This window comes from Aplysia californica, unplaced genomic scaffold, assembly GCF_000002075.1.
Source record: "Aplysia californica isolate F4 #8 unplaced genomic scaffold, AplCal3.0 scaffold00048, whole genome shotgun sequence".
Taxonomy (NCBI): Eukaryota; Metazoa; Mollusca; class Gastropoda; order Aplysiida; family Aplysiidae; genus Aplysia; species Aplysia californica.
Genome location: NW_004797318.1, coordinates 1,892,395 through 1,904,176, shown reverse-complemented (window position 1 = coordinate 1,904,176; position 11,782 = coordinate 1,892,395). Strand labels below are relative to the sequence as shown.

Genomic DNA, 11,782 nt, shown 5'->3' with positions numbered 1-11,782 from the left:
GGGGGGTTGCTCTGGTGTGGTTTTCTCTTTCATTCCTATTAGATATCTATTGTACCTTTCTCTCCTCCTCTTTTTCTTTGTGTGTTGCTCTTATGTTGTAACTCCTCTAACTGTTGTCTTTTATGTGACCTGTTCATGTCGCAAGTGCTGTAAAACTCTTTACTAAAACTACTGTTGTGTGTGGCAAAATGGTAAGTTCTGTTTGCCTTGAATGCAATTGTCATATTACTGATTCGTGCACACAACAATCAGGTTTGACGGGTCCTTGACACTGGCTTTGTCCTATTGCCGCAGACAGGCGTTTAAAAATTGATGGGCTTCCTCTGAAATAGGTTGGGTGTTAAAATGAGGTGGAAATATTATGTTGTCAATGTTCGGAACTTTTTTTTTTTTTTTTTCACATTTGCACTGCTAAGATCAAAGAAAGAAAGATACAAAAGAAGTTTTTTACCATCTAGTATAATGCTATTGTCAGAATAAACAGTGTGTATTGCTGTTTCGAATATGTACATGTATCTATATAACTCTAAAGGTTTTGTGATAAATTCCTACATGTGGTAGAAAGATGCATCTGAAGTGATAAGTACATTATTGTCCGATTTACTTTTCTTTTCATATTGAATTTTATAAGAGTAAAAATATATAATTTGATTTCTGTGTATACCTATGTGTTTTTACGTTCCTGTACAGCCACGACAAATTTCCCCCTGGGACAATAAAGTATTATCTTAGGAGACACATTGGAAGAAACAAATTAACAATAAACTTCTCAACATCATGCCCAAACTGGGTCCACGGAAACCTTCGGGCCTCTCCAGAAGAGACGAAGTCATTTTTACTCGATCACACATCGGACTCACCTCCCGAACACATAACATAAGTACTTCCTTTAGGGAGATGAGAAACCGTTATGTGTCGGATGCGACACAGATCTTACTATTAGACACATTTTAAGAGAATGTCCAGACTTCGGAGAGACCCGATGAAAGTGTTTTAAATGCAAAAAATTGATTGCATGAGCTGTTATCTGTCGTTGATCCCAACAGAATTTTTGATTTTATGAAGGCCATTGGCCTTTACAATAAATTGTAGAAAGCCTTATTTTTTTTAATTTTCAAAGTGTTATTTTAAAAATCGAGATTTTACCACAAATTAAAAACTTTTAGATAAAAATATTGACCTAAAACCAAGACGTGCTGTGAATTGTTGTGAATGCAACCAACTTGTATTTTGTGCCCTCATGTAGCCTTATGCAGTTGCGAGCGCTGTAAAAACTCTCACTAAAGTAAAACTAAAATATTATCTTATCCTATCTTATCATATCTTATCTTTTTCCTTCTCTAGCACCCGTTTCTGCGTCTGGCCAAACCACTGGCGAGTCTAGTTCCCCTGATCATGGCGGCCAAGGAGGCGCAGAAAAGTGGACATTGAGTCCGGACCATGGCGTAGTGGTAGGTGTGACATGTATGGCTGTCTTTTCTGTGTTTGTGTGAGGAATGTGGTGGTGGTTGTGTGTGTGTGAGGAATGTGGTGGTGGTTGTGTTTGTGTGAGGAATGTGGTGGTGGTTGTGTTTGTGTGAGGAATGTGGTGGTGGTGGTGGTTGTGTGAGGAATGTGGTGGTGGTTGTGTGAGGAATGTGGTGGTGGTGTTTGTGTGAGGAATGTGGTGGTGGTTGTGTTTGTGTGAGGAATGTGGTTGTTGTTATTTGTGGGTGGTTGGTTGGTGCTTTGGTGTGGTTTGTTGCTTCTTTCCTACCAAACCTCTATCGTCCTTGTCTGTCCTCCTCCTTTTTTGTGTTTGTTACTCTCTTGTAACACCTCCAATCTTCGGCACTTATATGACCTTATTGTGTTGCAAGTGCCGTAAAACTCTTACTAAAACTAAAACTAAAGTCTGCCTGTGCTGAAGGCCCAGCTTGTATTTCCAGCAGGGGTAACTTTAAAAAAATAGGGTAAACTTTCTTTCCTTTCTATACCATGTCTCGGAGGATGGAACTGGGGTTGGAACTGAGCTCTTTATATTGAATTGTTCAACACTTTACCACCTGACACAGAAATATTTTAGTTAACATTGGCGTACCTCAATGGTTTCTTATATTAACATGAAATTTCAAGAATATTATAGATCAGTCAATTTGACCATGTTTCTGACACTTCTTCTTTCCTCAGAAATTACAGACTTACGAAAATTGGGCGGACCATCTTCCTGAATCTGACACAATCTGCTTGTGGATAGAAGGACGTTTTTTTTTGTTTTTTTTGAATGAGAGTGTTGATTCTACGCAGTGTACTTCAGCAATGGCAGTGTTATCCATGTTGATCAACCGAAACAAAACACACAAAAAAAAAAAGAACTGGACAAGACTTTGACTTCAAGCGATGTTTGGTTGGGAAAGAATGATCATAAATGCTTTGTTGTTGGACCTTCATTACTGTCTCAAGAACACGTGTGAGGCTGCGTGGTGAAATCAGGCACTCGTCAAAATAATGAAATTGAAGACATCGGCATTTTCCCCACCAGTTTGGCTATTTTTATTTAATTTTTTGCATTTAGCTCAACATCTTTTATGTCCATTCAAGAACACATTTCTGTGTGGATTTCACTGAAAAACTTTGCTTAAAGGCACAATAAATGTATGTTTTCAGTTACCACCGGCTCTCAAGCTATGAAAATAACCAAATTCTGGCAGCCATTTTCTCGCAAATTTAACCCTTGAAACAAGGCGACCTTCACCTCTTTCAATTGCAGATATCTCGCCTTTTTTTTTTCAAATAAATGGGTGTTTTTTTCATTTAAGGCAAGACAGGTGAACAAGCTTTTAGATGATTCCAATAACTCCACATGCCCAAAAATTGGCGAGCGCCTGATTCCACGACGTCGTGACACACATCTACTGCTCAGGGTTAGCCTCTGTGATCCGTCACTTTTCTGAACGGCATAAGGCGGTCTTACAGGAAGCAATTGGAATTCTTTGACGGAACTCTTGTAAGGGTACAAGGCAGAGTGTAGTTTAATTGAAACTGGGTCCGGTCCATTTTTGATGAAAATTGAGTTTTTGTTATTATTGTAATTGAGAAATAGGATATCTGGCTATGGTAAGACAATAATTGCCCAATACTCATTCCTATCTGAATTTTGTGAGGAACAAAATTTTTTTGGGGGAGGGTTTTGTGTTTGTTTTAACTGCACATTTGGCCACATGAGCACTTGTTTTATTTGTAAATTTCTTTTGAATGATTACAGTCAATATCCCATAACCTGCAAAATTGGACTTAACCCAGTTTTGGAAAAAAAAAAGTCTTTGGTTGTTCCCGAATAGTACTGTGTGACCCACATCTTGGCTACTGTGTTTGTTGCCACCAGCCAGTCCGGAAAGATTTTTTCGGATCTGAGGACAGCAGTGGATGAACTCACCGCTAGCCTTTGGACTTTTTCTACTATTTCTTCTCTCAATGTGTAAGGATTAGCAGGCAGTCACAGTGTTAGAGTGGCACTTACTTCCGACGTTCGTACGGCTTGTATTTGTGTGCCTTTTGAAATAGAGCTAGGTCTTTTTTTTTTCTCTCTCTTTGTGTGTGTGTACGGCGTATTCATAGCGTTGGTGAGGTAGATGGTTTTTTCCTCTTCTACTATCATGCGGAGTACCTCTAGCATAGACGTGTCAGATTCAATGAGGGTCTCCAAACCCCTCTCCTCCCCTTTCCCTCTCCCCCTCCCCTCTCCCCCCCTTTCCCTCTCCCCCTCCCCTCTCCCCCTTCCCCTGTCACCGCCCCCCTGTATGTACATACCTGCCATATCATCTGTGCTTCTCTGCTTCAGCGTTTGGGCCACTCTGCACATGGCTGGCTTCGCTGTGCATGGGATGTAACTACTAATTTATGCACTAAGTCATGAGTAACCTACAGCTATGTTTGCCATGTGAATGTTCCGCTTTCTTTAGGGATTTGGTTAGCCTTGTGGTGTTTTTGTCTGCTGGAGGAGCTATTGGGGAATGTTTTGTTTTTTATATAATGATTGTTGTATTTGATAATTTTTTTAATAGCTTATTTTTTATATCAAGATTTTTGAAGTTTGACCTGAAGAGAATGTTTGTCCTAAACAAAAAGAAAGAAAACAAAAATATATATACGTCATATTGATGTCTGCAGCTGTTGAGGTAAAAAAGTCGCACGACAGAACGACTTTTCCCTGCCTCACAGACCTATTCCTTTTGCTTATTAAAAAAACCCATCAGAATGATCAAGGTATTTTCTACATTTTTTATAACCTTAGTTTTCACCATCTTTTACTTTGATGTGCTGCTTTTGAAGTCAAAGAAACGAGAACATGGTTCTGTCCTGGTCAGACTTTCGCGGTAGCGGAAAAAATTCAAACAGTTACAATAATTGTCAAGTGGTTCGGAAGATTTTGTATTTAAATCAGTAAGTTGAAAATGCTTGAATTTTTAGAGGGTTTTTACTTTTTCCGTTCTGAATATCATTCTTTTGTTGTGGGGTCGTTGATTGATCTGAAAATTTTTTGTTAGTACCTTCCTACTTCTCCTTGCTCTTTGTGGAATTCAAAATTGGCACCGTTCACAATGTAGGAATGAAGATTAACAAGATATTATCCCGCCTTTATTGTGCTTTGCACCCATTATGGACAGCTGACGGCTGTTTCTCTGTATCTGGTGGTATCCATTTTTTTTGTGCTTGAGGATCGGGTTCTTTACTCGTTAACGTGAGGACTAGTTGTGTGTATGACGACTTTATGACATACACGGGGATGTGTGTTTGTTGTCATGTCATGTATATGAGTATGAGAGACGACCTGTAATTGTTTTTGGAAGATGTCAAGAAAACCTTGAGCTAGAGAATCTGGCCTGTAGTGTTGTAGATGCTGCTTTATCATAGACGACAGACCGTAAATATAGAAGCTTTATGTTGTAACTTCTTGTCCTATTTATTTTCAAAGTTTACAATAATCTTTGCAATGTATATCTCTGATTCTCTGTTCATTTTACAAACTGATTTGTGTAGATTTGACTGTGGCATGTGTGTGTCGTAACTTGTTGAATAGTTTGACCTTGGAAGGAGCTACGTCAAAGAAGGAAGCCAGGGCTATTGTCAGAATTGGACAAGTTGTGAAATGGGTGATACCATACCAGGGTGTGTGCATGCATGTCTGTCTGTGTGTGTGTGTGTGTTTGTGTGCATGCATGTGTGATTGTGTGTGTGCATGCATGTGTGATTGTGCGTGTATGCTTGTGTGTGTGTATGGGTGTGTATTAATGGTATGCGTGTGGAAGGAACGATTGTTTATCTAATCAAATTTTTGCTGGTGTTTGCTTGAGCCCGGACAGGGCCATCTGCCCTCTGATCTGTACACTGCATTTGACGTATTATACTTCTGTCCATCAATCAAAACAAATTGATTTTTGTATGATTTTGTTATACCTGTTAATCCATCTTCTTTTACAACCGTTGTGTCTGAACGTTGGCTTACACTGACTACTTTTTTTCTGAGGTGTGAGGGGATAGTTTACCTGTATACCAAGTTTTAATCTGCTGAGTAGAAGTGATCGCCATCTGGTTCTGATTTTCTAAATGCCTCATCAGTGTCTTGGTGTCTTGTTTCTCTTTACGAGACTCTCATATTTATACACCTGTGGTTTTTGTGTCGTCTCTTGTCATCAGTTACTGGTGCTGTGTAACTATTTTTAGAAGTTTTCGTAGATTCGGGAGTGATTGTCTTGGTGTTTGCATGCAAAACTCTTTTGTAGATAAGTGTTGTTTTTTTTCTCTACCTACTAGTTCTTCCACCGGGAGGGACAGAAATGAAGTACATGGCCTGGTGCACTCAGGCAGGAGCTAGAATACAGTATTACTACTGATGTCTTTGAGCCCTGCCTTCATGGGTGGCATGGGTGTTGTTTTTATGTATTTGAAGCCAGCTATGATCAGTATAATCTTCTGTCGTTGTTGGAGCCAAAGACACTGGTACCCGCTGACTGCTTTACCGTTACGATGGGGATGTCGTGTTTTGTATCTAATCAATGAGGGGTATGACGTACATCTGGAGAGAATTTCTGCTTTGTAAATTTTGGTACAATGCTGTGTGGACTTAATATATTATTGGTCAGCTTTGGAGATTAAAGTTGTTTTTGGGCTGTTTGCATGATATCTAAAAGAATGATTGTTGATTGTTCTCCAAAGTTAGTGGGGATTTTTATATTGAAAAAGAAAGGCATTAGATAATGCCTCTTGTTAACGCGTATGTCAAAATCATAGTTAATCACAATTTTTTATTAATGATAAATTGTGGACAGGTCAGATATTCATAATAGACCGGAAAACGTAGATGTTGAAATAATTTTTGGCAAGTGGTGTTCTTTCTTCCGGTCCTGCACTCTTGTACTTGGGCTTCACAAGACACTTTCTCGGCCCGCCGTTAGGTCTGAGGGAAAAGCACTTTATACAATTTGTCCATTTGGCTCGATTCGTTACGAGATGGACAAACTCAGAGGTCAACCTACTGTTGATAGGGGAGTTAAACCTAAACCATCTTTTTTTGTTGGCCCATTGTCATTCCTCATTTGATACAAATTTCCTCGGTAAAGTGAAGTGCAGGCTTATCTTATTTTGCAGAATTTGCGTAACTGCCATTGCTCGTCAGGGCGAATTTCCTGGAACGGATGGAAGGCCTACTTCCAGATGTACTTTCTGAGTCAGGCCTGGTACATTACTGGTGGTCCACTAGTTTATTGCCATGTGTATAGCTCAGTAGGAACGAACACTGATGGACGAAATTATGCCTGCTATAAATGTTCTTTGACTTGGCTTGACCTTCAGTTGTAAAAAATTTGTATTATCTTTTGAAAGTTTTTTTCACGCTGTCCTGAAACTAGAAGAAAAGAGAAATAGCTTTTGGTTTTTTTTATCCTCTGACTGACATTGTTTATTTACTGGCATGTGCACACAAACTGTTTCCTAAAAATACCACTTTTCACAAAAAGCAGGGTATAACGATAACAACAGTAATAAATAGCGTTTGCTTAGCGTAAAACCTTGCTCAATAGCAAACTCTAATTGCTTTACAATCTATAGTTCACTTACTTGTTCAATGAAAGATCCATGCGCTTTTTTTTTTTTGCCTGTATTTTGATCATGTGTGGTATGAGGCAGCAGTGAAGATGTCAGTGGAAGATGAGAATCAACCATTGGTTGAAGGACAGAATGAGCTGTGCTTTTTGTGTTGTTTTCTTTTTGAACTGCATCAAAGTTTTAAAATGTCTATGCCACTTCCGTTTGATATTTGTGCTTTTGTCATCTGATCCGATCATGCAGACCCCACTTCTTATCGTACAACCGTTCTCTCCCCTTTTCAAAGGTAGCGCTTTTTCCTCGAGATGTGTTTAGCATCTGGAGTTGGCCATAGTAGTTTTGTATTGGATTATACACGCGGTTTCCAGGCGGGCATTGCAGCATGTGTTTTGATTTCTGCATAACTTACATTTTGTTTGCACTCTATGCAATTTCACTCAGACATCTTCTGTGGAGGTGTGTATGTATGTCTGTCTGTATGTGTGTGTGGTGTGGATGTTTCTTTGGACATTTTGATCGCTCAATAAGATGGTATGTTGATTGATGCTGTGCGTTGGCCTTATGTGTCTGTGGATGGGTCTAAGCATGACTTACGGAGACCGGAGGTTTGCCCTGTCTGGACTCCCTGCTCCCTGGTACCCTCCCTGGGTTGTCTTTTTTTTCTTGCGTCATCGTAGAATCAGCGAGCATTTCACCTGTGTTTGTTTAAGTGGTTCGTGGGCGCTTTCCTTTTTCTGCTCGTTCTGCTTCTTCTTTCTTTCTATTTTTTTTTTCTACGTTGCTATTGTCTGTACTGGTTTCCTGGTATAATGGTATGGTTATTGCTCCGATTGGTGTTGACGATACATCCCTTCAGGTTTTGAGTATGTTTCAGTTTACCAATTGGGAAGGTGGGTGGTTGGTGGGAGCTTTGGTGTTGTTTGCTCCCTCCTTCCTATGAAATAGACATTGTCCTTTTGTTTCCTTTCCTTTGTATGTTACTACTCTTTAGTAGTGACACCTCTAGTCTTCGGCGTTTATAATATAAATATGACCTTTTCATGTTGCAAGTGCCGCAAATGTCTCACAAAAACTGATCCAGCCAAAAGAGAACAAGTTGGGAAGCTATGTCTGAATTGTATAGTGGATCAAACTGAGTAGCGTACTGCTGTAGAGTGTCGTGGGCTGGGACGGGGCGTGACCAGATTGTGGGGAAAATTTGGTAAAACATCTTGATTGGAGCATTGTGGTGAAATCAGGCACTCGTCAAAATAATGATAATTGAAGATACGGCCATTTTCCCCCCAAAAGCAAGACAAATGAACAGTCATCAAGTTGATACCAATAACTCTGTATGCCCCAAACATTGGCAAGTGGCTGATTCCGCTGCGTTGTGACACATATATTCAAACTCAAACTGGAAAGGGCAGGTTGCTGAATAGATGCAGAAATAAGGGCTGGATTTATGATGGATTAAACCTTTTTATGCCAAGCCTGTCTGTTTGGTTTATCGACACAACCTTTTTTTTAAATGTATGCATTGGTTTGATGAGAGCCTCCTGAGTTGATGTATGTATATTTGTTGAGGCTTAGAGCTGTGTCCAGATCAAACTGGTTACTTCACTTCAGTGCACACACTGTCTGGTGCTTACTTTGTATGGAAACGTTAATTGTGAAATAATTTCTTTCAATACATTTATGTTGATGTTTATACAAATGTTGCGGCTTTTTTTGTGTAAGTTTCTGTTTTTGTTTTGGGGCAGGTTTTTTAAACATTTAGTGTATGCTTCTGTTTTGTTTTGCGGGCACAATTTTCTTTTTTGGTAAACTGTTGCTGGATATGTCTTACCTGAGTTTTAGTTTGTTGGGTTTTGTTTTTTTTCATTGCCTTTTGTCCCTATGTGCTCTTCATCCCTCATCTGTAAGGCTTCTTCTTAATGTAGAAAGTCTTTTTAATGAGCAATATTATCATGAGAATGGGTGGTTGGCAGGCACTGTGGTGTGGTTTGCTCCTCCTTTCGTATCAAATAGCCTTAAAAACCTCTACTAAAACGGAAATTAAGCGAAGATAACGAATGTGGTTGAAGGATGTCTCTGGTGGGTCCTGTTTGTTTGTTTTTTCTTTCTCTCTGTGGTTTTTGTCCATCATCTTCGCATGTCATTTCTGAAAGGCTGACCTCCTTAGTTTGATATTGGGAAACTTACTGTGTACCTTTTCCTCACTAATCTTACTCTTTATATCACTGACCTTCATGTCTCATTTAAAAAGTCCTGTCCCCCCAAAGACTCTGTGCCCTCTGCATAGAATGTTGTGCCCACGTGTGTTAATGGTGACATAACAAGGTATGGACTAACAGGTTTGATTATGGCTAAACTCTTCACACACACATACACACACATACACACACACTCACACACACACACACACACACACTCACACACACACACACACACACACATACACACACATTATACAAGTATAAACAGAGAGCCTAATTTTGTCTTGTACATCATGCGCTCAATTAGCTCAGTTGGTATCATGCTGGACTACGGAGCTGATGGCCCTGGTTTGAATTCCAGACTGGGTGCCTTGAACTTATGTCGTTTTGTGGAGTTTTCAAGGCTCTCTTCAACCTATTTGACACAGTTCCATCAGACGCGGGCATTAAATTCTGAAGTTTCATGTCTTATATAACCTAATAGAGTTGAGGCATGAAGCCCCTTATACACCAACTTACTTTAAAAGCACTGAATTCCAGCTGGGAAAACAGAAGTCAGTGTAAAATGAAACTGGAGTTCCTTGGAACACATTCTTTATTGACCACAATAACTTTGGGATCGAAAGGAAGATATTTTTACAACTGTGACAAATATTCTCAAATGTTGTGAATCGGAGTTGGTACAAGGTAGCTCTCGGGCAACGAAACATTCATGTCTACAAGAACTGTGGAGAAGACTGCTATTTTATAACATCACAACATGATTAAGGGGTAATACCTCTGTCTGGTGGTTGAATGTGGGTTGTTTGTTTCTTAGGGTATGTTAACAGTTTTGTATACAGCCAAAACAGAATTGCTGTTGATTGCAAGGGAGTTTCTGTAATAATAGCGTGTCTCGTTTGCTTTATGGTAGTGGACTTTTCGTTTAAACAGGAAACAGGTGTTTTATTCATATCATGTTCTCACTCTATAACCCTGGAGCTCTGGTCGCCACCCCCCTGCACTTGCACTGGACAATTTTGCTGACTTATTATCACATTTTGCTGCGATCTATCTACAAGTGTATATAATGATACCTGTAATGTGAACTAAATTTGTAGAAACAAAAGAAAGGTGTTTGATGATATTTTGCCTTGGACGCTGTATCTTATTCAATGAGATGGTTTTTGGCAATGGAAATGTAACAGTATTTGTGTGGCGTGATGGTGAAATCAGGCGCTACTCAAAATAGTGAAATGCAGTTGCGAGCAAATTAAAGAACAAGTTTTTCTGTACCTCGAGCTATTTTTATTGATTCTTTTTGTTTGGCTCAGTACCTTTACATCTATTGAAAAAATACATTTCTCAGTTCTGTGTGGATTTTACAACACATATACATTTGTAGTTTCCAAGAGCACTTACGATTTGGAAGTCTCCATTTTTTTAGCCATTTTCTTGCTAATTTTACCTCTGATTTCAGGCGACCCACGTCTTCTTCAATCCCAAAGATCTTTCTTTTTATTGAAAATTGTTGGGAATTTTTTAAAATCCAAAAGTAAGGCAAATGAACAATCTTTAAACTGATACCAATAATTTCATATAGATTCTATCCAAAATTGATGAACGCCTGATTCCACCATATCGTTGCTCATTTTTAAAAAAATGGAATGTACCAGTATTCAGTAAGAATAGCGTTATAATTTTCCCCACACTTAAAACAAAAGGTACTTTCTATTCCTTTTCACCTTGTCTAAAAATTACCTTAGGCACTCGACTGATGTTGTTTCTGGAGAATGTTATCTAAATGTGGCCTGTTCAAACTTGATGTTGCTGACATGTTGCTGGGTTTTTGGTTTTTTTTTTAGAAATTGAGTTTCCTGCTGTCTCAGTCTATTGAGTTTAAAAAAAATGTAATGTCTATTTGGTACCGATCTGGTTGAAAATTATAACAATGAGAGCATATTGAAGTTGACAGATGTTTCCTTAGGTTGTCATTGTAAACGAGTGTCATAAATGTAAACATTGACAGAGTTTGGACTTGGCGTTATTCAGTGTTTAGAGAGTTAAATTTAAATGTCCAGCGAATAGATTTCAACTCGGATTGGGTCAAGGCAATTTTGTCTTAGTTTATGTAGCTATAGATCTATTCTGGGCTTTTTATGATAGAAAGGGTCTGAGATACTATGTTGATAACATGATGGAAATGTCTAGTTAACAAACGTATTGTTTTCTCCCATCAGGGGTAGATGGAGGGTGGTTGGTGGGTGCTCTGGTGTGGTTTGCTTCTTCTTTCCTATGAAACATCTATCGTCCTTATCTCCCCTTCTTCTTTTTTATGTTTGTTACTCTCTTGTAACACCTCTAATCTTCTGGCGCTCATATGACCTTATGCAGTTGCGAGCGCCGTAAAACCTCTAAAGGGGTAGATGACATCATCACTGTTGTTGTTGTAGACACGCCAGTCTGGACCACCAACAAACATGTCTTTGAGCTGCACACAAGAAACACTCCCGAGTTTTAAG

The 11,782-nt window shown here is 39.1% G+C and overlaps 1 protein-coding gene across 1 annotated transcript in view; it reads left to right on the top strand.

Moving 5' to 3' along the window:
- Positions 1-1,449, top strand: part of LOC101861025 (serine/threonine-protein kinase PAK 2) — a gene marked incomplete in the record, with an annotated part of 48,894 nt that extends 47,445 nt beyond the window's left edge. The window contains 1 exon segment of the mRNA XM_013079340.2: positions 1,345-1,449. Coding sequence (XP_012934794.2) covers positions 1,345-1,431 — 87 coding nt within the window.
- Between the last annotated feature and the right edge of the window lie 10,333 nt (positions 1,450-11,782).